The sequence below is a fragment of the Pseudoliparis swirei genome, chromosome 5, assembly GCF_029220125.1.
Source record: "Pseudoliparis swirei isolate HS2019 ecotype Mariana Trench chromosome 5, NWPU_hadal_v1, whole genome shotgun sequence".
NCBI lineage: Eukaryota > Metazoa > Chordata > Actinopteri > Perciformes > Liparidae > Pseudoliparis > Pseudoliparis swirei.
The window spans coordinates 9095939-9119980 of record NC_079392.1 but is presented as its reverse complement, the minus strand read 5'-3'; the positions used below and the strand labels follow the sequence as shown (position 1 = coordinate 9119980).

At 43.9% G+C, this 24042-nt stretch overlaps 1 protein-coding gene across 2 annotated transcripts in view; it reads left to right on the top strand.

Annotated features, from left to right (window-relative positions):
* Positions 1-1430: 1430 nt before the first annotated feature.
* si:ch211-191a24.3 (tensin-3) overlaps positions 1431-24042 on the top strand; it is a 45786-nt gene continuing 23174 nt past the window's right edge. Inside the window, exons 1-13 of one of the 2 annotated variants that reach the window (XM_056414237.1) lie at positions 1431-1533; positions 4805-4979; positions 5139-5189; positions 5272-5394; positions 5502-5566; positions 7110-7193; positions 7484-7596; positions 7840-7900; positions 7992-8067; positions 8885-9014; positions 9236-9301; positions 10984-11088; positions 15666-16619. In XM_056414237.1, the coding sequence (XP_056270212.1) occupies positions 4830-4979; positions 5139-5189; positions 5272-5394; positions 5502-5566; positions 7110-7193; positions 7484-7596; positions 7840-7900; positions 7992-8067; positions 8885-9014; positions 9236-9301; positions 10984-11088; positions 15666-16619 (1978 nt within the window). In that variant the 5' untranslated portion in view covers positions 1431-1533; positions 4805-4829. Of the gene's footprint in view, positions 1534-4804; positions 4980-5138; positions 5190-5271; positions 5395-5501; positions 5567-7109; positions 7194-7483; positions 7597-7839; positions 7901-7991; positions 8068-8884; positions 9015-9235; positions 9302-10983; positions 11089-15665; positions 16620-24042 lie in introns of those variants that run through there. The other variant, XM_056414238.1, reaches the window with a different exon arrangement.

Below are 24042 nucleotides of genomic sequence, written 5' to 3'. Positions count from 1 at the left end.
GCTCTCTATCCTGTGTTAATAGATTTTTGCAAAAAGCTTTAACACAGTCGTAGTATCTCGTAACTGGTGGAGTCAAATGTAGCGAATTATAAAAGTAGACTAAAACATTGTATAATATCTATTTTGATAATCCAATATAACAAGCAACAAAATAATTATCGGCGCGAGACGTAATTCTGTCAACTCCAGAAGCCATGAAGTACAAGCTTAATTGAGTCAGTGAAGGCAACATACAGTGCAGTTACATGAGCCGACTGTATCTGGCTCAAGCGGTCATATATTAGAAGCATGCTTGTCAATCTAAATCAAGCATTGTTTAGTTTTATGATGTGTTTATATGTAATCTTGCAAATGTATACAATTAAACAAACGTACCCTACAACTCGCTGCATAGTGTATTTCTTGTCAGTAAGAAAACAAAAGTGTTGTAGCTCGTCTTTTGACGCCACCTAGTGGGTTAAAGGCCGTATCATCAGGGAGACCAGGCTTTTTTCTTTTTAAACTATTATTTTACTTAGTCAGTGGTGGTAGAAGTGTCAAGATGCTTTACTTAAACTAAATAAAAGTAGCAACAAGACAATATGTTTTCCATTACACGTAGGCTACAAGTTCTGTATTCAAGATAGATAGATAGATAGATAGATAGATACTTTACTGTTGGTCTTCAAGTATTCCACTTCAGACAAACAATAGTATACAAAGACCCACATACATGGATTAACACAACATACCACAGACTGGATTTAATGTAATTTAAGGGGAGGTTTATTATTTGCAATTTAAAAGTATCAAAAGTAAAAGTATTATTATTCAGATGAACTGTCTAGGTTGCACTGTAGTGGCTCATGGTGAAGCTTTTAATAACAATTTTACTTTGTAGTTTAATCCCAAACAAAGTCTCATATTTGTTATTTTGTTGGCACAACATCTTAATCCACATAAAAAGTGCATTTTTCATGCAGTGAAGTAGAAGCATAAAGTAGCAGATCATCTAAATACTCAAGTGCAACTATCTCAAATTTGTACTTTAGTATCAGATAAGTAAATGTGCTTTGTTTACTGTGCGCTGCTAGTTAGTACACTGTTATAACAAATCATTGGTATGATTCAATGAACTTTCTCTCCCTTATCGGATAAAGTGTTGAAGTGTCATTGACATAAAACAATATATTTTTAACTCTTAGTGTGTCTATGCTTCCATGGAGCACAGATAAAGTCGAGACCTCTGTGTTTATTCAGCCATAAATGGTCATTGTTTTTATGATATCAGTGTGTCATAACCACCTTAGTCTTTGTCGATTTCTCTGCACCAATGCTGTCACATTGCAGTCCAACAGAGGGCAAAGTGCAAGCCGCACTGTGACTGTATAGTTTATCATGCTCTCTCTCTCTCTCTCTCTCTCGCTCTCTCTCTTTCTCTTCCTCCCTCCCTCTGTCAAGTCTCCACCTCGGTTTCTACACCAGTCAAGACTTTCACTCATCAGGTGATATTTTTCTCCTGGGATTTTCTTGTTTATTGCAACATCAGCAAAGGTAAGACCCCCTGCCTCTTGTCTAAAAGGTTTATATCTTTTCTACAACAATGTTAATCCACTGCCGTGAAGCTTCCCACATGTTCAGCCTTTTACAGTTCAATGTTCATTCATGTGGGACAAACAGGACGTGTTGCTTCTCCCTCCCTGAACCTTAACGGCCGATGCAAGTCCAAATTTGATTCTAGACCACCACTTTCGGTAAACAAAGGGACATGTGATGGATGGTACATCTCGGGGGGATTAATAGTAACAAGTCCCTCCCTGCAGATGCACTGAGAGGGGGAGATTAACCTTCTGGCACATTAAGACACTGAGCCCCAGGAGACCTGTTTTCACTGGGATTCAGTCCATTTAAGAGGTCATTTAAGCTCGAAATGAGTCTTCAAAGCCTCCTTTTCTAAGGTCAAGTGAAAAACCCTGCCGGTGGGGATGTGATAATCCCATTTGTTACTAATGCAAATGACTTTGCCTTGAATCCAGTGACATAGATTTGATACTAATTAGATGGACTAGTCTACGAATTGATTGAGAGAGTAGAATAAAATGAAATTCCCTCATCATATTGGTGGATTTATTTGAATGTATGACTAATGTAAGAGTGTATAATAAAAAGTCTCTGTGGGGATCAGATGGACTAAAATGAGATTAGTTTACTGCTCTAATAAAAAGCCTTCAGGGAAGGTGTGTGGGGGTGTATGTGGGGGGGGGGGCGGGAGAGCAGAAAAGAAGAGGATCTAAATGGAGACGGCACTAGTGGATTACAAGCAAAACAATAGTGTCTCACTGTGAGCTGTTGCCGTCATTTCTAGTGCTGGTATTTTGCTCTAACCACTTTCAATTTCAAATGATTTGTTGGTTGAATTGCAGATACTCCGGTGTCTCTATTCCGGCTGCATTTAAGAAGACAGAGGATGTTTGTTTTGTGTCAAAAGGGCAGAAAAGAAAGAAACAAAGATGGCTAATCTGTTTCAAAATGCCTTTATATAAAATGGGAAATAGATACTATAATTTGAGTTGAAGCTCAAGGACATTGCTGAGTAGCCCTCCCTATAGCAACGTGTGTGTTTGTGCGCGCTTGAGTGACTCACATCCGTTTGTTTTTGGTTCCTCAGGCAGAGCGCTGACAAATTTAGATTGCAGTATGTCTAAAAATGTTGTGAAAACAGAGCACAAATACATAATTGGAGAGTAGTCACTCAATAAGAATGTTTCCCTAGCCTGGTCAACTGTTTCAGCCAGGAACACGTCCTGCTCTCTCAAGAACAGGGCGAGGAGCGCTTATTGGTATCGCATTGGTATCGCCATTGGTAATTGGTATTTTCTCAGTCACTTTCTTTTTTTCCAACACCAAAAAATAAATAAAAAATAGCACAGCGTTATTGCCGTGTTTATTTTCCCTGAGTAAATCACTGTTTGTATGTGTTGGTGACTTGTCACTGTTACTGCATTTGCAACTTTAAAGGTACACATTGGGGATATGAAGTCCCTTGAGGTACTTGTGCAAGCTACGACCCCAGTGATAAGTATAACTTCTCCAAGATGTACACGTCTGCTGTTTGCCCCATTTTTATTGTTAAATTAAAGAAAAACAATTAAATTCAACTTAATTATGGATATTGTAGAAAACAAACCTGATACCTTTAAACACACAGACACACACAAAATTAAGACATCTACTATCCATCGAAATATCACTATCTGCTTTTAACCTTTACAGCATATTCCAAAAAATCTAATTGGAAAAAACAAATTATAGTTCTATCTATTCTGAAGAATATTTAAATTGAACAAAGAAAGGGCTACACTAAACTAGTTTAGAACAAAATGAACTATAATATTTTAACTAGGTTACTTTGAACCCTCCTTTTATGGTTTTTAACATTTTAGACCGATTCATTTTCTCTTCTTTGGAATCAGGATCAATAATTCCATCCAGTCATACCTCATGTTTCTGTATTGGTGGTTTTACCACTGTGACCCTAATATAAACTACACTATTTGGTTTACTGTATACTCCACCAGCCTCCACCCTAATGAATCTGCTCACATTAGAGAATAAAAGTGGAACCGAACACTCAGGAGACTTTGAGGGGTTGAGCTTCATCATTCCTGCTGCACTGGTTCCCAGTGGGCTATTCTTGTACGTTGCATTGGTGAAAAACAAACAAACTGTTGTCACATTGTTGACAATGCTGAGGTCACATGATCAGGGTAAAGGCAAGGTTAACCACAGCTCGCCTGTTGATGTCACACCATGTTCACTGCATGGTTCACAGAAGAATAAGGCAGGATATGACATTCTTTCGGACTTTGAGCATTAAGGTCAAAATAACAGTAGCCTAAAGTATGCAATGTCAAAAAATCATGTCACATTTTCATTTGGGGTTTTCAAGAATAGGTCGATATTAGTGTATTTTTATTATTTTTGCAGATATCTTATAATACTGAGATCTTCTGAGCCAAATTTTGCAAAATCTTAACCACCGACACATTCACTTCGAGTTACTATTAATAACATTAATTTGCTAGTCGAGTAAAAATAACTCAATTTGTATCGATGTCATCAACTTCTAGATAGAATAATCAATTATTTTTATGCCATCTTAGACATCCTGACGGCTCCTTTAAACTAATCACAGATAATAACCTTATCATGAGCAAAGAAGCATAACTTAGTTTGTAGTTTGAACTCCATAGAAGTGAATTAGAAAATAACTTTGGAGATAGAGGCTTTCCTTTTTTGTTCTCCAAATTAAAGGACCATAAATGCACAGCACTACATATAAACCTTCACAAAACATCGAAGCCATGTGAATAACTCTGAACGTTATCACTCTAAGGAGGTTGCTTTCTGTCCTTATCAGAGTCAGTGTTTTAGTTGATTATGAAGAGTAATGAGGTTATCTGTGGTTTGGGCGGCATCATTCTTCTGTGACTCATCGTCACCTCTCCTCCGGTCACAAGCCTGAAAGGAGGTTTCCAGTGACTCAGCCTTTCTTTTTAAGTTCCTTGTTCTTTTCTCCAATGACCCCACTTAGTGTTGGCTTCACAACCCGTGAAAAGGATTTGAGGGTTATTAAGGCTGACCGGCTTTGAACTGCGGAGGCTAAAAATATTTTCCCCGCTTGGAATTCTAGCTGATACGACCCCAAAAAAAACTCCAGAGAAAGGCTTCTGCAAACGTCTGCTGACCTGCAGAGGAACTTCTCACTTCCCCTAAAATGTCCATGACTTTCGTTCTTACACACCCTGCTTGTCCCTCCCTGTAGGCTGCCCATATGACCGAGATCAGTCATGGAGGAACAGCTGCGAATAGATCTGACGTACATCACCGAACGCATCATCACCATCTTCTGCCCTCCCGGATGTCCAGAGAAGATCTACCTGCAGAACCTGCAGCAGATTATTCTCATGCTGCAGTCCAAGCATGGACACCACTACATGGTGAGCTGTAATGACATAGAGCCGGGAAGAAATACTCAGATAGTAATACCACAATGCAGAAGAATCTCCAAAATCGCATATTTATAGAAGTCTCGATTTGTCCAGTTCATGACGTTTCGCAAAAGAAATCATGAAAACAATTTGTCCGTCCTTTTTCAGCTCGTCAACCTCTCGCAGAAAAACAAAACTCTCACCCAAATGAACCACAAGGTAATGACAAGCACTCCCAAGTACCTTGTTCAATGTGGCAGCGCATATGTATGTGACAGTGTGTGTGTGGTTTGTCTCTCAGGTTCTGGACACAGGTTGGGTGGATCTCCTGGCCCCGGACCTGGACCAGATCTTTAGCGTGTGCACGACAATGAACAACTGGCTGCAAACACATGAGAAGCACGTCCTGGTGTTGCACTGCAGGGTAAACGGCAACGGCTCCTCTGCACACACTGAGACCGGCGTGTTTAGTATTTTATTTAAACCAATCAATCGCTGAAGATGTCCTGATTTTGTTGTGGTCCTCCACAGGGATGTAAAGGCCGACTCGGAGTTCTGGTGGCTTCTTACATCCACTTTGCTAACATCTCGGCCAGGTAACACTGATGTGAATCTGTTTGAGTGGCAAAGGAAGCCTGTCACTGTAACCATGAGCAAAACAATGGGTCGATAATTCGTACTAAAAGATGCTCGTACTAAAAGATGTGGAGTGAATTATGTAAATGCCGCTCTCCTCATAAAGATCCGCCAACAAACAATATTGCGATTACATTTGCCGCAGATATTTCCGGTTCCCAGAGGATGACTGTTAAAGATGCCGTTTGTTGTTGGACCTATTCGCAGATCAAAGAGCGCCGCCGGAGCAATAGAGTGAACAATGGGTTGATGTATGTCTCCGGCAGCCAAAGGGCAGGAGCCGGGTGGCTGATTAAAGAGACTTTGAACGAGACTGTTATTTGATTTTCGGGCTGGGATCCTGTTCCCGTTGGACACTAGTGCATTTATTTACTCTTAATGCACCTGCACAACAGAGTCTTGGCCTAGAAGACACAACACAATATATACTTCAGTGGAAAGCTCTTTTAGAGCAAACATTACAGACTATGTGGTACCATGTGGCTGTATATCTTTTCTATTTTATGGTTTAAATGTCAGTTGTAAAAAGTTATTAACGTCCTAATTTTCATGTCTAATCATGGGAGCATGAGAGGTTTGGTTGAGGAACATCAATATCCACTGAAAATGCAGAAAAAAAGAGAAATATTGGTTTAATTTCGGCACTTTTGGCAGTGCTCGTGTGCTGTTCATGACCGTCTCGCTGTGAAGAAATATTCGATTGTGACCACTGTCCTTGTGTGAGTGCAGATATGCAACACATCTGACTAGGTTTTTAAAGTTACAAAATGACAAAAGAAATACACGTCTACTTAGTTTTCTTCTGGTTTTCTCAAGTCTAGCTGATTTTCACAACAGTGGAGACAAATGTAAAGTTGTTCGTGGTGCGTTGAAAAATGACAGTTACTGTAAAATGTCAAAAAGCTGAATATTTTGTTGGAAAACAGTTTGGGAAGGAATGTTTTAACTCCTTAAAGGGACTCGCCTGTTTACAGGTCTTAGACGAGTACGACTAAACATGTGGAAAAAAAGTTGTATAAATCTCCGGAGGGAGCTCAGTGAAGTCCGATGAATGTTCTTGTTGTTTGGGGATGACGGGTTTGAGTGTGGAGTCCAAAAGTAGTGAGTTTACCAGACCTGTAGCCCACTGAGGATAGTGGCTCAAGGCTGTCGCTGGCATAACACACACACATCTCTGACTGAGCTGAGTTGCATCGTGGGTAATACAGTCATTTGTCGAGGAAGAAGAATATATGCTGGGAATAAAAATGCAAAACAGATTTCCCACCAAGTTGACATAACTGGTGCTATGAATCGAATTCATTCTGTATTTGAGAAAACAATATCACCGTTAACTTTATTTAGCTTGATGCAGAAATCTCAACGACGGACATCTCAAAACCTTAGCGCACAAACATCTACTATCATCAGACTATTTGCGTGTTTAGATATGACTTCAGGTACCTTTAGGTGAACTGAGGAGTGTGAAATGCATCCCCATCTGAACATATGCTTCTCTCTCAGTGCAGAACTTTCTCTCGACCACTTTGCCATGAGGAGGTTCTACAATGACAAGCTGTCAGCGCTGATGACCCCCTCGCAAAAACGGTAAGAAAAGGGTTAGTTGAGCAGGACCACTGTGGGTCAAAGGTCAACTCTGGTTCAGGTCTTAGCCCTCTGATATTCGGTGTAGACCGAGGAATCTGCTGTGACTGTTGACCTCAGGGTGCAGGGTCACCAATCACCTGGTCTATCCTCTTGTAGAATAGTTACCATAATAAAGCTACAATAAGGCCGCGAAAAAAAAGGAGAAGGACTCGATGGACATCACAACCACACTTCCATCTGGTCACAATGCTATTTGAGGCGCTTGTGTTGGCTTTCTCTGTGCTCTCCAGGTACGTGTGGATGCTGGGAAGCTTGTTAAAGGGCGGACTGAGGATGCGTCCCTCGCCATCTTTCCTCCTGTGTGTTGTTCTCCACGGTCTTCCCAAAATAAGACCAGATGGAGGTAGGTAGACGCCTGCTCTGAATAAGAGGAGGTTGCATCGCAGCCCCCTCAACTGTGTTCTTCTTTTCCTCTGATTGAGGAAGAAGGAAACAAGATGCTTCCAATTAAAAACCTGTAACGTCTAAAAAGGCATCTAAAAGAAGCCAAAGTCCCAAGCCTTAAATCAGCAGCTTTGTCATGCTACTTGCTGAACATTTCTTTTTCGAATGCTATCTTTTGTGATGAAAGTCTTCCTTTTCCCAGCATGTTGTCTCTTCCTGAGAGTCTACCAGAGTCTACAAGCTGTTTGCACATCGGCAGTGTAGTAAGAAGCCACATCAGATCACATTGTAATCTCTCAACATGGCAGGATGTTCTTCAGAATACAATGTAATGTGTGTTTCTATCCCTCTCAGCCATGTGAATGCAGCCCAGACAGACCGCCTCTACTTTGTGCTCCAGCCAGCTCAGCTGCTCAAAGGGGACATCATGGTGAGTGGTGATTGTTTAAATCAAATAGTTAAGGTTTATATATAAAGGTATTGATTTATAATACAGTCTATCACAACTTGTAAATGTACAGTTATTAGTTTGTCAAGTTCAGCCTCCCTTTCACCCCCTTTGTTTGATTTTCGTTTCCTGTGTATTTACCATCTTTGGGTGACACGCTATATTACAGATCTGTAATTTCCATATAAATTCCCAATATTTTTCCAGTTTGAAAAAAATACTATATGAATGGATATAAACGTTTTAGGGAAAAAGGGGATTTCTATGAAATAAAGGCTCCAATTACAGCTAAGTAAATATTAATTATGTATCTATTATTGGAAGATATGTTCCATATATGTTTGTAAAATGTGTTAACGTTCAGCTGACACTGGTTAAACACAGAAATACATTTTAATTAATTAATTGGAAGTGGACCAAAAAAAGCTGCCTCTTTTTTGTTCTATATTTGCATCAGATTGCACAATAATTTCCCAGGAAATTCTTAGAAAATGTATTCAGAAATGTCGGACCTGTATAATATAGCATTACAATTTCTTGTTCTATTGTAAAGTCTTATGTTTAAAATACATATTAAAATATATGAAAAAATTATCCACAATTATTTAAGACACAAATACTTACAAACCCTTAATTTAAAGTAAATTTAAAAAAAAGTAGTTCCCATTCATGAATTAAATTGACAGGAAGTGGTTATTTACTGGCCTCCTATTTAGCGCCAAAGACTATATGAAGCCGTTAATCCCAGTGACTCGGATTCTAGCGGCTCATACATGTGTCATCTTCTGTCTGATCTCAGGTGGTTTGTTATGATAAAAACAGCCAGTCAGCCAGCCGCCAGGTCGTCTTCCGTCTCCAGTTCCATACGGGCCTCGTACTAGGACACACCCTCACTTTCTGTAAGGCCGACCTCGACTGTGCCAGCGAAGGTATTTATAACCTGCGCAGTGCCAAGTGTTGTTTCAGCCACTATCACACTCTGCAGCAATATCCATCTCAATTAGTAACCGATAAATCCTCCAGTCTTCCTCCAATGTAAATAACACCTATCGGAGCTGACCTTGGACCGCGTATCAGCTGTGCTGGTGTGCAGCATGGAAACATGTCCAGTGTTAACTCTCCAGCTGTCTTTATTTTGTTAATATTCCAGATGCCCGGTTCCCAGAAGATGGAAAAGTGGAGCTGTTGGTTTCCGACAGCCCTGAAAAGATTACAGGTATACTTCTTCTGAAGCGTGTAGTGAAGTAAAGGCATTAAGAAACATTAATGCAGTGAACTAGATAATAGAACAGAGAATAAATATGCAGGTGAAAATGTGTTTTAGAGGTTTTGTCAAGCTTCAATCCAGTAAATATAAATTGTCATATTTATCTTATTATTCAAAAGAAACAAGATTAAAAGTCTCCAGCTATGCGGCTCTGTGAGTGTTTTCTGATAAATATTGACAATAGCAACATGTTGATGTTTCACAGGTGTGCTGTACACCGTCTGCCTATTTCAACTTATTATTAACTTGTTATTATGTAGTAATTTCCACCGAGCATTAGCGATAAGGAAAACAATCTGTATGTTCATAACCTAAATTCACCGAAGCTTTAATGTCTCCATCTTCCTGAGAAAAATTTGCAAACAATTTGATTCTCAACCATTTTGGCTTTTGGCCATTTGAAACAAAGACATGTCTAACTATCACGAGTTCAACAGAGGAATTATATGTATATTATATATTACATGTTTTCTTAAAAAAAGAAAAAAAAAGGACTCTTCAAGTTCCAAAAAGGTGATCCATTGATTTAGGAGGGGAAAAAAGATAATTGTTTATTCGTCAATCATCTAGCCCAGGGGTGCTCACACTTTTTCAGCATGCGAGCTACTTATTATGTGACCAAGTCAAGGCGATCGACCGACTGGAGGCTAGTGACTTTTTCTTTGCTCCGTCCCGATGCGCGCAAACCGGTGTCGGAGCTCTGCGGCGCACGAGACAGCGGGCAGAGGACTGTTAACGCGACACGTAGAGACAGAAATGACGTGCTGCTGCTGTAATGTGGCGCTATAGAGAAAGTGACAGGGGGGCGGGCCAATTTTTTTTAATGTCATGCGATCTACCATACTACGCCTCGATCTAGCCTGACCCCGTCGTTGGGAAGCGCTGCTCTAAATGGAACATCCAAACATTAACATGGACACCTAGAACACACTCACACATGCACTTTAATTGTGCTGCATGTGTTACAGATAATCAAAACTGCACCAAGTATCACTGTCTCCTCAGTCAAGCAGAAGAGACAGAAAAGACTCAGTTTGAAACATCACACACACACACACACACACACACACACACACACACACACACACACACACACACACAAACACATACACACACACACACACACACACACACAGTCACGACTTATGAGTGAATCGCACATAACCATCAAGTTCAACAAACAGTCACCCAGATGGGGGCAGTGTTGGACATCAGGAGGAGGGCATGACAGCTCAGGCTGGCACTCCTAACACACTCCTCGCCTCTCAACAGGAAGCAATATGTGGAGTTATCACACACACACATCTGACAGGAATTTTGATTGGAGATACTGTACACGCTAAAACACAGAGGCGGGGAAAACCAGGACGGACACACACACACACACACACACACACATGCACACATGTAAGACACACAGATATTAACAAACAGACAGAAGCAAAACCAACAATAAAGCTCACACTCTCTCTTAAATACAATTTCAAATGAGATCTAGTATCAGCTGGTGTTATTGTGCATGTGTGTTTGTGTGTGTGTGTGTGTGTGTGTGCGTGTGTGTCGTTGTTTAACTGACTCCTGACCAGGACTGCCTCTTTGTCTGCTGGTCTGTTTGTCATTTCCATGTGCAGGCAGAGAGCTGTGGAGCAACGGGCGCTGTGTGACGGTGGACTATGACACCTTCGACCCTTTGGTTAGACGAGATTCTTATCAAGACACGTCCTCTCCTGAGACAGGTGAGCTGCATTTTACTCTCCTTCATTCTTTATTTCTTTCACTTTCTCTTCCTGTTTTTCTCATTTCCCATTGTGTCTCTGGCTTAATGATTAGACAGGATCCAACAGCAAAGCACTGTATTTGAAGAGAGATAAATGAACGTGTGACTGCTCTGCTCTTACATGATGGTGACCTTTATTCGGTTTCCATGGCATTCTTGGGAAAACTTAAAATGCCAGTCCAGGGCTGCTTGGTTTTGACTTTTAGAAGTGTTACTTCCTTCACAACAAATGATTTGGCCTCCATCAACTCCTGGCAGACTTATCTGGTCCTTTGGCTCGTAAATGCTCCACTTCGTTGACGCTGCCTCCTGCGGCCAGAAATGAAGCTATGAGAGCTGTGAGGTGTTAACGGAAACGGGACAGATAAACACCGCTTTCATAGGATTTCATGCAGTAAATGGTATAAAATCATGTATAGTTCTTTAAAGATCTTCTCACCAATATATTTTCATAGAATGGATCCAAAGTCTGCATGTAATGTAACATCAGTGCTGGACCAGAGAGAGGAGCTCTCTGAGAGAGCAGGTGCCCCCGCCAAGGCCAATGCGCTGCCTCGCATACAAAAGTGAAAAATAATGAGTGCATCCGCCTCGTGACTCGGAGCCGCTCCACAGAAAAAACGAACACATTCATAACTATAAGGGCAATCCATAAGTGAATAACAATGTGTGATCCCGTCCAGTCATTTGGAGCAGCTTCAGCCAGAGCACGGACCACGTGTCCTGTTAGAAGCTACCGGCAGCTATATGGGCGGGGCTTTGAGTGTGTGTGTGAGACGACAAGGAGAGGTGACCGTTGGGTCACCACAACAATGGCGGCTCCTGAAGGGGTTAATATGTAGATGCTGCGATAGCATCAGTTATATTAGAACTGGAGAAGAAGAGCAAAGAACGGCTGCTGAAGGCTTTTCTCGATTGAAAATATATTCTTGCTCCCCTCCCTACTCGCTTCGGCAAGAGTTTGATTGACAGATTGTTGATCCAATCACCTGCTACATTTTTTTCAAAAGTGACCGCCTTTTTCCAGGCTCGTAAATGTTCCCGCGTAACAAACCATCCGGCCGTGAGGTCGGGTGGGGACCAAAACAGAGGTAAAGAAGATTGAATACTGTGAGATGGATGTGGAAGTAGGCAGCTGTTTACTAGCGTGTTCGTCTTAACGACTTTTAAAGATGATTTTCCAAAATTAAGTGTTTTTCCTCGCTTGTTGTGGGGTTTTTCTCCCCAAAAGTGGCCAAAAATAAATCAGCAAATGTATCTTTGGCTGCTCTTCAGATACCGTATCCTTCTGTGGGTGCAGATCCAGTATCAGAGATGGTCGGTTGAGACTGGTCTTGGCTCTGGTCCGTGCTGTGGGTAATAGTCCGGTCATCAGTGACAGTTTACAACTGTTGTGGTCACGAGGACTGTTCCTGAGTTAAGACAATCATCGAGACTCAGCCAGATCACACCCGCGTATTTGCAGGCTGCTGTTTGTCGGAGAGCTTCCATTTAGTTAGAATAACAGTTCACACACACACACACAGAAAAACACGCACACAAGAAAACACACAGCCAGACAGCTGAAACAATCACTTAAAGCTGCGCTTGAGGTTTCAGTTCCAGCTGTTTTATGCCACTGCTAAATCTGCTCTGCCAAGGCATGTAATTGGTCCGATCACACATTTTACACAGACGCTCACAAGAACCCAACACACACATGGCCATTACCGTTAACCGTCAGCACGCACGCACATGAGCATGAGGGTGCCGGCCAGTTAGCAACGCAACTAGTCGCAAGAATGTTGTTTTCAACCACAGGTGGTTCTACTTTACCCTCTCGGCCCACGCACATCCCTCCCCTCCACTACTTCTATCAACTCCATCTGCCCATCTTCTTGAATTCCCCCCTTTTCTTCTCTTCCCCTTTATCTGGTCTTCTTTCTTGCGAGCTGAAGCGTGTAGCTTTCAGGTTCAAGTTGCAGGTTGCAATTTGTCCAACCTGTCCCCTTCCCCCTATCTGCACACAAGTCTCTCCAGAGCCCGCCCCCATGTTTACATTCCCCTCTCCATATTTGGCCAGCTCAAGGTCCTTGTAATTTGTGTTTCTTTTCTTGAAAGTGCATTGTGTGTGTGTGTGTGTGTGTTGCACAAACTCCTCCACCTATATATGTGTTCACATGCAGTTCGGTGAATGATCCACCTTTCAGTTTCCTTCTACTGCTTTCCTCCTTAGACATGAAAATGCATGAGCGCACAACCTCTGACCAGAATTACCTACCTGTGTCAGCCAGGACAGGATGCAGGGTTGGTGGTGGTGGTGGTGGGGGGGCTGGATGGATGGAGGAAAAGAGGAGGAGGGATGAGGCAAAGCAAGGGTAAGTCTGTAGCGACGGTGAGGGCGGGATTTCCTAGTGCAGAGACGGAGCAGGCGAGGAAGTAGTGACATGAGAGAGTGGAAAGAGAGAGAGAGGGGAGGGGGGGGGGCACTGGGGGGCTGTTAGCACCTTAAGAGAAAGAATGTTCCTTCTTGTCTTCCTGTGGCAGCCCGAGAGGACGACAGCAGAGGAGCAACTTCAACTCTAAGCCGGTCTGAATCCTTTTCAGCCTCCCTTTCTCTTTCTGTCCGTCTCCTCATCCTCTTCATTCTGTCCTCGTCCTGGCCCCCTCTTTCAGCTTGTCATCTGTTTCTCTTTTCCTCTTTCTCTGACTCCGAAGGGAGGCTTCAGAATAGCATTTCCATCCTGTCTCCAGTTCACAGTGGGAACAGTGAAAGTTTACTGACAGTCTGCCGGTGAGTAAGTGAGCTGCTTTTTGATGCTGGTTTGCTATTTTCTACTGAAGTTCTTATAGTGTTGTGAAAGTTACACAAAGTGTTGACTGGTGTGTGGACACACTACTCTGTGCATCTGTGTGTGAGAAACCTAACAGACCAGCTGTGGGGCTTAACCATGCATGTCTGGTATTTGAGTTTTATTGCCTCTCTGGACTTAAGAGGCTGTGCTCTGGTATGCACTGTATATGTATTGTTACAGTCACTGTACTGTTGAATGTAACTACCTTTATTAGGAAAGGACTTGTTTGTTTAGTTCTAATCCGCTTTTAGCCATGCAACTTAGAAAAGTTCATCAAAGAAAAGTCTAAAAACAAAATGTATTCAATTTACTATCATATAAGACAACAAACGTGTTTGCATGAAAACACTTAAACCATGAATCAATGATCAAATATTTATTGTTAATTCGATTATTTTTTATTTTTTCGATCGACCAATTGAAAAATTGATTGATTGTCCCAGCTCTCGTAAGTTTCCAACTTGTTGTAAGACTTAGAAATACACAAAAGACAGTTACAGTATAAGAAAAAGTGTGTGTGTGTGTGTGTGTGTGTGCAATCAGCTCTATCTGACCTCAGGTACACGGACGCGTCGCTTTGCGTGACGCACACACACATACACAACTAAATACACATGCATCCGTCAGCCGACACAATGGGTCCCTGTGTTATCTCCATGGAGTGTGTCTGGAGTGATGGCTTTGGTCTAACAGGTGATGTGTTTGTGTGTCATAGTGAATCATATACAGTAGCAATACAAAGGTGTTATTTGTATAACAACATTTGTTAGTTTGTAACTTTGATAAACTCAATAAAACCTCCCTTAACAGTGTCTATAATAGAGATAAGAGAAGATAGGAGAAGAAAATAAAATTGCTTCTGCAACACTTTTAAGAATCGATTTATCATTTAGTTTTCTTTTTTTCAAAGAAAAACTTCTCTGGTCTTCTAAAAAGTGAATATTCACAGCTTTTTTGTCTTAACCCTTGTGTTGCCTTCGGGTCAATTTGACCCGATTCAATGTTTCACCCTCCTGTCGCCTTCGGGTCAATATGACCCGATTCAATGTTTAACCCTCCTGTTACCTTTATATTTACGAACATATTTTATCCTTGAGGTCAATATGACCCCAGCTATTAAAATCTCCAGAAAATTATTAGAATTAATATTGTTTTCCAAGTTTAAGTGTGAGGTACTTCATGTTTGTTTGTTGACTCCCGAAAGAACACCGACATTAAACATTGAATCGGATCAAATTGACCCGAAGGTGACAGGAGGGTTAAATATTGAATCGGGTCAAAATGACCCGAAGGCAACACAAGGGTTAAAGGTTTTTCTTGATTGCAAATTGAATACTGAATATGTCTTTATTTTCATATACAACACACACAATTGATTAATCAAGAAGATAATCAATATTGAAATAAAATAATAAAAGTTAGTCGAAGCATTACAGGTGAGCATGTTAAATTATAATACTGCTAAAAAGATGCTGGAATGAAATAAGTGTCAGAGATGAGGCAGAAAGGGACAGTGCTGCAAATCCTACATCATTTAATAAGAAATAGCAGTTGTTTTCTTTTGTGGTTGGATACGTCCTGATTCTCTTATGTGCTGATATCAAACAGACACCCTTACTTCTATAGGTCGCCTTCTTATCTGTTTTCACTCTTCTGTCAACATATAAAACTTTTGATGACCTCCGTAGTTTTGTCTTCACAGCTCCACCTCATATCCTGGACCCAGGAAATGGCAACGTGTTTGCCAGAGGGAGGAAGACGAGTAGTGAGGAAGGAGCGTCGTTCCGTCTGACCACCAGCAGCCCCAGCTGCAGTGACCGAGCTCCGTCTGCCAGCAGTGACTCGGGCCTGTCTGTTGCCTCTCAGGGGCGAAACGGAGCCAGACAGAGGAGAGGGTCCGCACGGGACAAGTGCACCCAGGCGGGGAAGCTGCTCTCCGGGTTGGACTTTGAGATTTCTCAGCCTCTTCTGGAGGTCATGGCTGAGCTTGCTGCGTCCAGCGGATGGGATGGGCAGATGACTGGAGATGAATCTGAACTGGGACACGCGATCAATGGAGAGGCTTCGTCCAGCGAGAGGGAAACTGACATACTGGACGACGAGGACGACGTCGACGGCGTAGCACCTCCTGCTTCAGACATACCGAGCTCAGGCAGCATCTGCTCCCTCTCCTCCGAGAACCTGCCTGAAACTCAGGGATCCGCCCACGACGAGTACTCCACGCACTCCTGGGTTCGGCAGCAGATGATGGTCGAGGTCGTCACTGAAGCCTCCCTTCAAGTTGATGGGGAGGAGAGTTTGAACCGGGTGAGAAAACAGAGGCCGCCGCCTCTGGTGGCTCCTCACACCCCACCTCGGGGACTCAGCAGCAGGGTAGCAGTGCAGCGAGCGCTGGTGAACGAGGATGGTGCACACGACGTCACACAGCAGACAGAAGTTACGCACGGCACACAGTCCGTCGACAACGCACTCGCGTCGTTTTGCCAAGACGAGGATTTGACCATGGATATGGACGAGTCCATAGAGCAGCTGAACCAGCTGATTCTGGATTTGGACCCCACCTTTGTTCCCGTTCCTAACCGCTGTGCGCCCTTGTCCCGCTCCGCCTCCCTCCACTCCAACGGCCTCAGCCACAAGGGAAATACCCATCCGTCTGGTAAGACAGTGATAATGAACGGAAAAAAAGAAGCATCACACCACACCACAGAATGAAAATACTAATAATCCTTATCTTGGCTAGCAGAACGGCCCGAGGGTTGGCAATGTTGATCGGGTAGTTCATCAGACTGAAACCTCCAACAACTATTGGATGTATTCCCATGACATTTTGTACAGACAGTCATTTTTCCCAGATGCTGAGTCATACTGACTTTGGTGATCCTCTGACCTTTCCTCTCTCTAGTAGGTTGACACTCAACAACTCTTGAGTGGTTTGTCATGACATGATCCAATCTTTGGTTCATGACCAAATACCTGCATAACTACTGTCATTCCCATCCGCCTCCGCTGCACTTTGTGTACCTGGTATACCGGCTGAACCTCAGCCTATTGCGACATTAGCGTTGAGCTCAAAGCTCTGTTTAAGAGCCGACTCATAGCTGGTTGTGGATGTTTAAGATGCTGATCAAACCTCAGCTTTTTCTGTATTGCTAAATACAGCTATTACAAAAAATGCATGTATGTTGGGTAAACTGACCCTTTACCTTGGTACAGAATAACAGTACCTTTACACAGCTCTACTTGTACAGAGACATGAAACAGCCCACTGTAATATCGTGACTGGCTGAAATGCCAACGGTTGGCAGATGAAGCTTGTACGTTGGAGTTGTTATATTGTGGAGCTTCTGCACAGACAGAGACACATTTATAACCCAGACTGAAGTACTGAAGCGCTGCCCGATCGTGGAAATATGCATCTGGGTTTGTCCCAGAACGGAAGGTGTGGTTTGTTAGAGCGCACAGTGTTTGCCGAAAGGGTGGACGCATTCGATTTAACAGGTCGTGGATATTCCTGCAACGTAAATACGATATTGTGTTTACCCTTTACCATTTTTAATGGAAATATACAAAGGTGTAAGGTAAGGTTAATGTATTTAAATGAGGCGTGTGTGACAACAGAGCCGTCTGACCTCTCGAGCTCAGGATGAAGCAATGGCATCAAAATATAATCCATGGAAACGATTACACAATCTACAGTCTTGCAAGCAGCTGGATTCCAATAAATGAGTTACTTCTTATCAGCAAAGATTCAGTCAAGGATGAGAGACACTGTGACGGCTTTCTCGTGAGCCCATGACGTGAAAGAGCTCAAAGCTTTGGCAGATGGAGAGCCAGACTTGATCTTCTGCAGAGCTTCTGAGTGAACAGAATAGTTCAAATCCAGATCAAGAAAAAGGAAGTTTAAATAGTGCAGTTCAACCGTTTTTTAATTTTAAATAAGGTAAACGTGTTTAACATGTGCGCTCGATCAAATCTCTTCTCTAGCAACAGCGGCACTCACAGGGAACAGTCGTGGTTCACTGTCAGAGTTCAGGATTCGAACGCACTGCTTCTGCACGCCTGTCGCTTTCTCAGCACATCAGTATGAAACTATTTCCGCCTTTAGTGGCGCACATTGAAACCTAACAGACTAGTGGAAGTCAAAAAAAGGGCTGATGTTGGAATGATCTGCATCGATCTGCAATCTGTCTATCTGTCAGAAGGCTTCTGGATCGAGAAGCTACAAATGAGCCGGACGCTTTGCCTCGGTTGTGAAGCCTCCAGATTACAGTTTACTATTACTATCAATATTGCCTCAAGAGATGTCTCTAACACACCTGCCTCATGTAATTGGTTTATGATATCCACATATCCGATACCACACAGGCTACAATATAATCTGATGTAGTTCAGATATATTTCTATAATATTTAATCTGCAGTCTGCCTGTATTTAGCTAATTCAGTGCAGCAGTTGTGACGACTGTGTGTAAAAGAGCTCACCAATAACAATATAAAGGAGGCTGGGGATTGTTTCATGACTTTTTGAATACAACTTCATTGTAAGATGTTTTGTATTGACCCCTGTATCGTACACAATTTTTAGACTGGCTTAAAAAGTAATCAACAGATGTTATGTACAATACATTTTAAGACTGCAATTAATCGACATATTTTTGAGCTTTATGTATTTAACTACACTACTACAAAGTAGTTAATGTGGCGAAAGCTAAAAGGTGTCCAGTGCCTCCTTTTATACTTACTATCCGGAATAGCAGAAAGACAAACAAAGTTGATGCTTTGATGTAGTGGACTAATAAATTCGCTCTCACTGATGACTGACTTTAGCTGCTTGACTTGGAGACGACCTGATATCTTATGACTTGTTTACGACTCAAAAGCTTTCGCACTTGGGCACGAAACAAGTCCATTTCGGACGGCATTGTCAAGACAAGCGACTTACTTGCAAAACCTTTTAGAATCTCGAACCTGAACACACGTCATGTGATGAGTCCTGTTTTCCTGACGCATTTTTCTGCCACTGTTTCTCGTCAGCCTGCTGGCACATGCGACTGATTTACCTCCTCTTAATCTCCACTGGGACGCAGAGGAAGAAGAGGCACATTTATGCAGCGACCTCCACCTTTAATTCATTTTTCATTTGTAGAACAGTGGGTCACAGGTGTGCGGGTGATGTCATCGCTTCCTGGCTCTCTGCATACGGAGCAGCTGGTCCATCAAAGCTGACCCTGAGTGGCCCGGTGGTTCTTACGGGAGCTCCTGACAGCCGAGAGCCTCTGTGACAGCTCCTGAATATTTTGGGTTACATTAGCGCTGATATTTAACCTCTGACCTTGTGTTTTTGCACAGCGTCAGGGAAATGGGGGGTCTTGTGGCTCTCCTCCTGATCATGGAATTTGAGCGCAGGAAATGGTTTGAGGAGTTCCCAGGGGTGTCCATGACTGAAGCAGCGGCACTAATATTTCACGGCTGAGTAACTGCAGCAATTTGTAACGTGTGTTTTTTCAAAGCGATGTTTTGAGGCAGGAGTTTTGTAAGTAATCAGGAATGCTTTTGAAGCTTGACACAACACTTAGCTCTCCAGTGTGTCTGCATCATGCCCCCCCCTCTTCCTGTCTCTAATCTTTGGAGTCGAAGTCTTCAAAAGTGAATAGCCTCCTCACAAGTGCAGCGGGTATCAAGTGATACTTGACACTGTAAAAGAAAGAAAGAAAAGAAAACCACCTTCAGCCGGCCCGCTGGTGTAGAGGAACCGGACTTAGTTTCAGTTGGACGAGCCTGTGAGTTTGAGATGGTGGATGCTCACCATGAAAGCTGAGCTCACAATGTTCCACGTTGCTGTTTATGGTCGATATGCACGTTTGAGTGGGGTCCCATATATGGTCAAGCTCCATCGTGACACACGTCATGTGATTGCCATAGTCATTGGTGCCGAGACGAGGTCTAATTGGCATCAGCTGGTGATGATGATCACTTGTTGTTTGTTCTGTTGTATAAAGTTTCTGCTTTGTTGTTGTGTCCTGTGTTCTGTTGAGTTGGTAGAGACTGACTGTGTTCATCTTATGATCCTGTGTTCGGTTACGAGCCATCGTCACCTGTCATTTATAAGCCAAGGGGTTTCTCAACGGCTGGCAGTTGTTGTCCTGTCCTGCCTCTTCATTGGTGTGGTGGGTCATCGCGTTGTGGTTGGCAAAGACCCATCCTCATAGGAGAGACTCGGAGGGTCAAGACACAGAGAGCTGAGGGTTGGAGTCAAGACTGAGGACAAAGACGAGAGTTCTGGACAGTCTTCCGAGGGAGGAAGACTGTCAGGAGAGGTTGGAGGGAGGACTGAGTCAAGAGTGGAGGACAAGGAGTAGGAGTTGGAGGACAGAGAAAGAGACAGGACAAAGACATAGGAGGACTGGAGACAAGGAGGAGACTGGAGAGGAACTGGAGTCTGGAGGAAGAGTCAGACTGGAGACAAGACTGTAGAGCCAAGGGAGGAGGAGCTGGAGTCAGAGGAGGGAGGACGAAGACATAGAGAGGGAAGACAAGGACAAAGACAGGAGATAGGAGTCTTCAGGAGCGGAGGACAAACAAAGAGATAGGAGTCTTCTTCCGAGTCTCGGGTGGCTGAGTATTTCATTTTAATATGTGGTGTGTCTCCATATTTTGAAGCGTATCTCTTTCATAGTCACTTATAGCCTCCGCTCATTCATGTACTCCTGTTTTCCTTCCCCCCGCTCTACTCACACCTTCCCACTCACACTGTCCACACCACCACCATGTCACAGGAGGCCTCTGGAAAACCTCCTGGTCAGCTTTTCTCTGGACTCTGCGCTTTGCTGCTGCCTGTTCCTGCTCACACACCCAGTCTTGATCTGACTACTCCACACAACACGCCTACTCTCTCTCTCTCTTCTGCTGCCTCCTCAGCCTCTCTGGCTCAGGTACTAGGTGGGGTGAACCCTGAGTTTACCATTCTCACCACATGGGTTTCCACACCCTTCCACTCTTTATTTTTGGACTTTTGAGTTTGGTACTCATTTACATCCGTACTCAACTCTTGTTGTTTTCCTCTGGTTCCCTCGCCTTCTTTTGGGAGATTTCTTTCTCTTTCTTGGAGCCTCCCTCTTCTCCTCCGGCCTCACCCCGCTTCTCAGATGCTTTGTGGTTCTTTTAACATCCAGACAGAGAAGTCATGTCAGTCAGTCTCTGTCATCTCTCTCCCTCCTCTCACTCCCCCCCTCCTACCACTCACACTCCCCAACTCTTGACTACATTTTCACAAGAAACTGCTCTGCTCTCACCTTCACTTCACTCACTTACCTCTCTCCTACTCTCTCTCACTCTCTCTCTCTCCCTCTCTCTGGTACTCTCTCCCACTCTACTCCTCTCCACTTCATACCCTCACCTCCTGCACCTGCACGCTCTCATGCCTCTCTCTCCCTCCCTCCCTCCTCTCTTGCCTCCTCCTTCTCCCCATCACTCTCCTCTCTCCACCTCTGTCTCTCCTCTCTCCCCTCTCTCTCCTCTCTTTCTCTTCTGATTTTTCCTCATTTCATGATTCATTCTGCCGTTCCTTTGCCCGCTCTTGTTCGTCGCTCTCGGCACCACGTGGTTGTCGGAGAAAGAAACTCGCGAGAGAGATATGAGCCAAGAAGCGAAAGAAAATAAGAAATCTCTAATTCGATCTCCTCTCTCCTCCCTCTAATCTTCCTCTCCTCCCTTCTCTCTATCTCTCTTCCCAACTCTCTTCTCCCTCTCTATCTTCTAAACAGTCTTCTTTTCCCTCTCAAATCCCCTCTATCTTTTCCAACCCCTCCTCCTTCCACCACCTCCAACTTTACTTCCTCCTTTTACCCCCCACATCTTGGACCTCCTTTACAAATCCAGACTACTCTTCCCTCATACACTCAACTTTCATCTCACCTCCTCTCTTCCTCCCTCTTCATCCTCTTCTTCTTCACCCTCTTGGCTTGTCCCGCCCCGACCGACCACTCTTCCTCCCTTGACCCCCTCCTATTGACCCCTCACCTTCCCCTGCCTCCCTCTCATGACCCTGACCCTCTGACCTCTCTTCAGACCTTCCTCTGACCTCTCTCACCCAACCTCCTCCTAAAGTTCCCCCCTCTCCTCTCCTGAAGAAGACTCAGTCAACCCTCTGAAGAACAGAACCACCGACCCCCCGTCTCTTTCTCAACTACAAAACCGGTCTCTCTTCTATTTCTCTCCAAAGTGTCCTCCCATCTCCACAGGCCAACCTAGCCTCTCACTCCACAGTCCAGTCAACTTGACCCTCAGCAAAGAGAACAGAAGTCCTCACGTCTTCAGACCAGCCTCCTTCCTAGAGCTCACTCTCCTGTCCTGCCTCCTCAGCCCTTCTCCTCTCCATATCCTCTCTGCAACCACCCTCTCCTGATCTCTTCTCTCATGGACCTGGGATCCTGATTCTTTCTCTTCTATTTCTCCTTCACTCTCTTTTCCACTTCTGCTCTTAACTTTTCTCTTCATCATAGGAGCCTTCCCCGGGTAATACTTGTCTGATCCCTGGGTCCGGGTCCCTCTCTCTCTGGGTTCCTCTCCTCCTCTCTCTCTCTCCCCCTTCTTCTCCTCTCGCCCTTCTGCTGCTCTGCTGTCTTGATGACACTCTGCATTCCACCAGAGCCATGCTAAACACGGCCAACTGATCTAATCTCTGCCTGTCTGACTGACATCTCTCTGAGTCTGATCTGCTGACTGACACCTGTCAATCTCTGTCGACTGACACCAACCCGTCTTCTCCCTTCCCCAGACTGAGCACCCACTGCCTTCCACCACCTGACCTTCACCTTGGCCCCTATCCACACCGCCTGCCCTCTACTCTCCCCGACTACGGGACTGCCCCAACCCTCGGACCCTGACGACCACTGGCTGACGACGGACAGTAGCTGTCGTACACGCAACTGCATGTACATTCTTACTGCCCCGGCGCATCTTCTGATCCAGGCTTCTTACCAGGCTTCGGCTCTCACGCATTCCAGCTCTCACTGCAACTCCCTCCTGGCTGGCCACCTGCCACCTGCATCCCCAATGCAGCAGCTGCCACTGGTCTTCAGCCTCCCTTTCCTCCCCCGACCCACGCCTCCTCTCTCTTCCACTGGTTACCGCTTCTGCCGCATCCGGCCCAAAACACTGCTCTGGCGCAAAACACTGGTGACCTGTCGCCCGCCCACATCGGGACATGGGCCATCCTGGATACACCGCATGTCGCATCCGCTCTCCCCCGCCGACTCCGCCCACTACTGCAGCCCCTCGATGCGAGCCAATCACTGAAATTAATGTCTTCATCTCCAGATCCTTTGTCCTGGCTCCTCAGTGGTGGACTCCCCCCGACATCAGGACCAACAAACATTCGTTCAAGACTCACAACACACAAAACACACTTTTCCGACTATATCTGAAACAAAGATTCACACTTCGCATAGACTTCAGCATACTTGGCACTTATGGTACTTTGTTTTTGATGTTGTCGACTGAAAATGTTATTTCTGTATTGTTGTGTTTGTGTTTGTACTGTTAGTTGAAATTGCAATTTATTTGTAAGCGCTGATAAAAAAGCGTCTGCTAAATGACATGTAATGTAATGTAATGTAATCAGCCCCAGCTGTGATTAATCTGTGCGTGTGCATATCTCTTCCGTATAAAGAGCAGTGGGAACCGAGATGCGGGAGAAGGAGCCTGGGCGAGAGGTCTCATCCGATCGGCAGTGTTATATGTACAACTAGAACGGGCACTCGGTAGAGCGCATACCTTCGCATATCACAAGATTGGGCATTGAATTATGAACATTTTGGCATTAGTTGCATGCCAATTGGATAGAAATTGACCGCGCTATGGTAAAAAGACGATTCTGACCTTTTCATGACCTTGACCTTTGACCAGATCGATCCCAAAATCTAATCAAATGGTCCCCAGATAATAACCAATCATCCCACGAAATTTCATGCGATTCGGTTTAATACTTTTTGAGTTATGCGAGTAACACGCATACAAATAAATAAATACACGGCGATCAAAACATACTGTAACCTTCCGCATTTTCAATGCGAAGGTAAT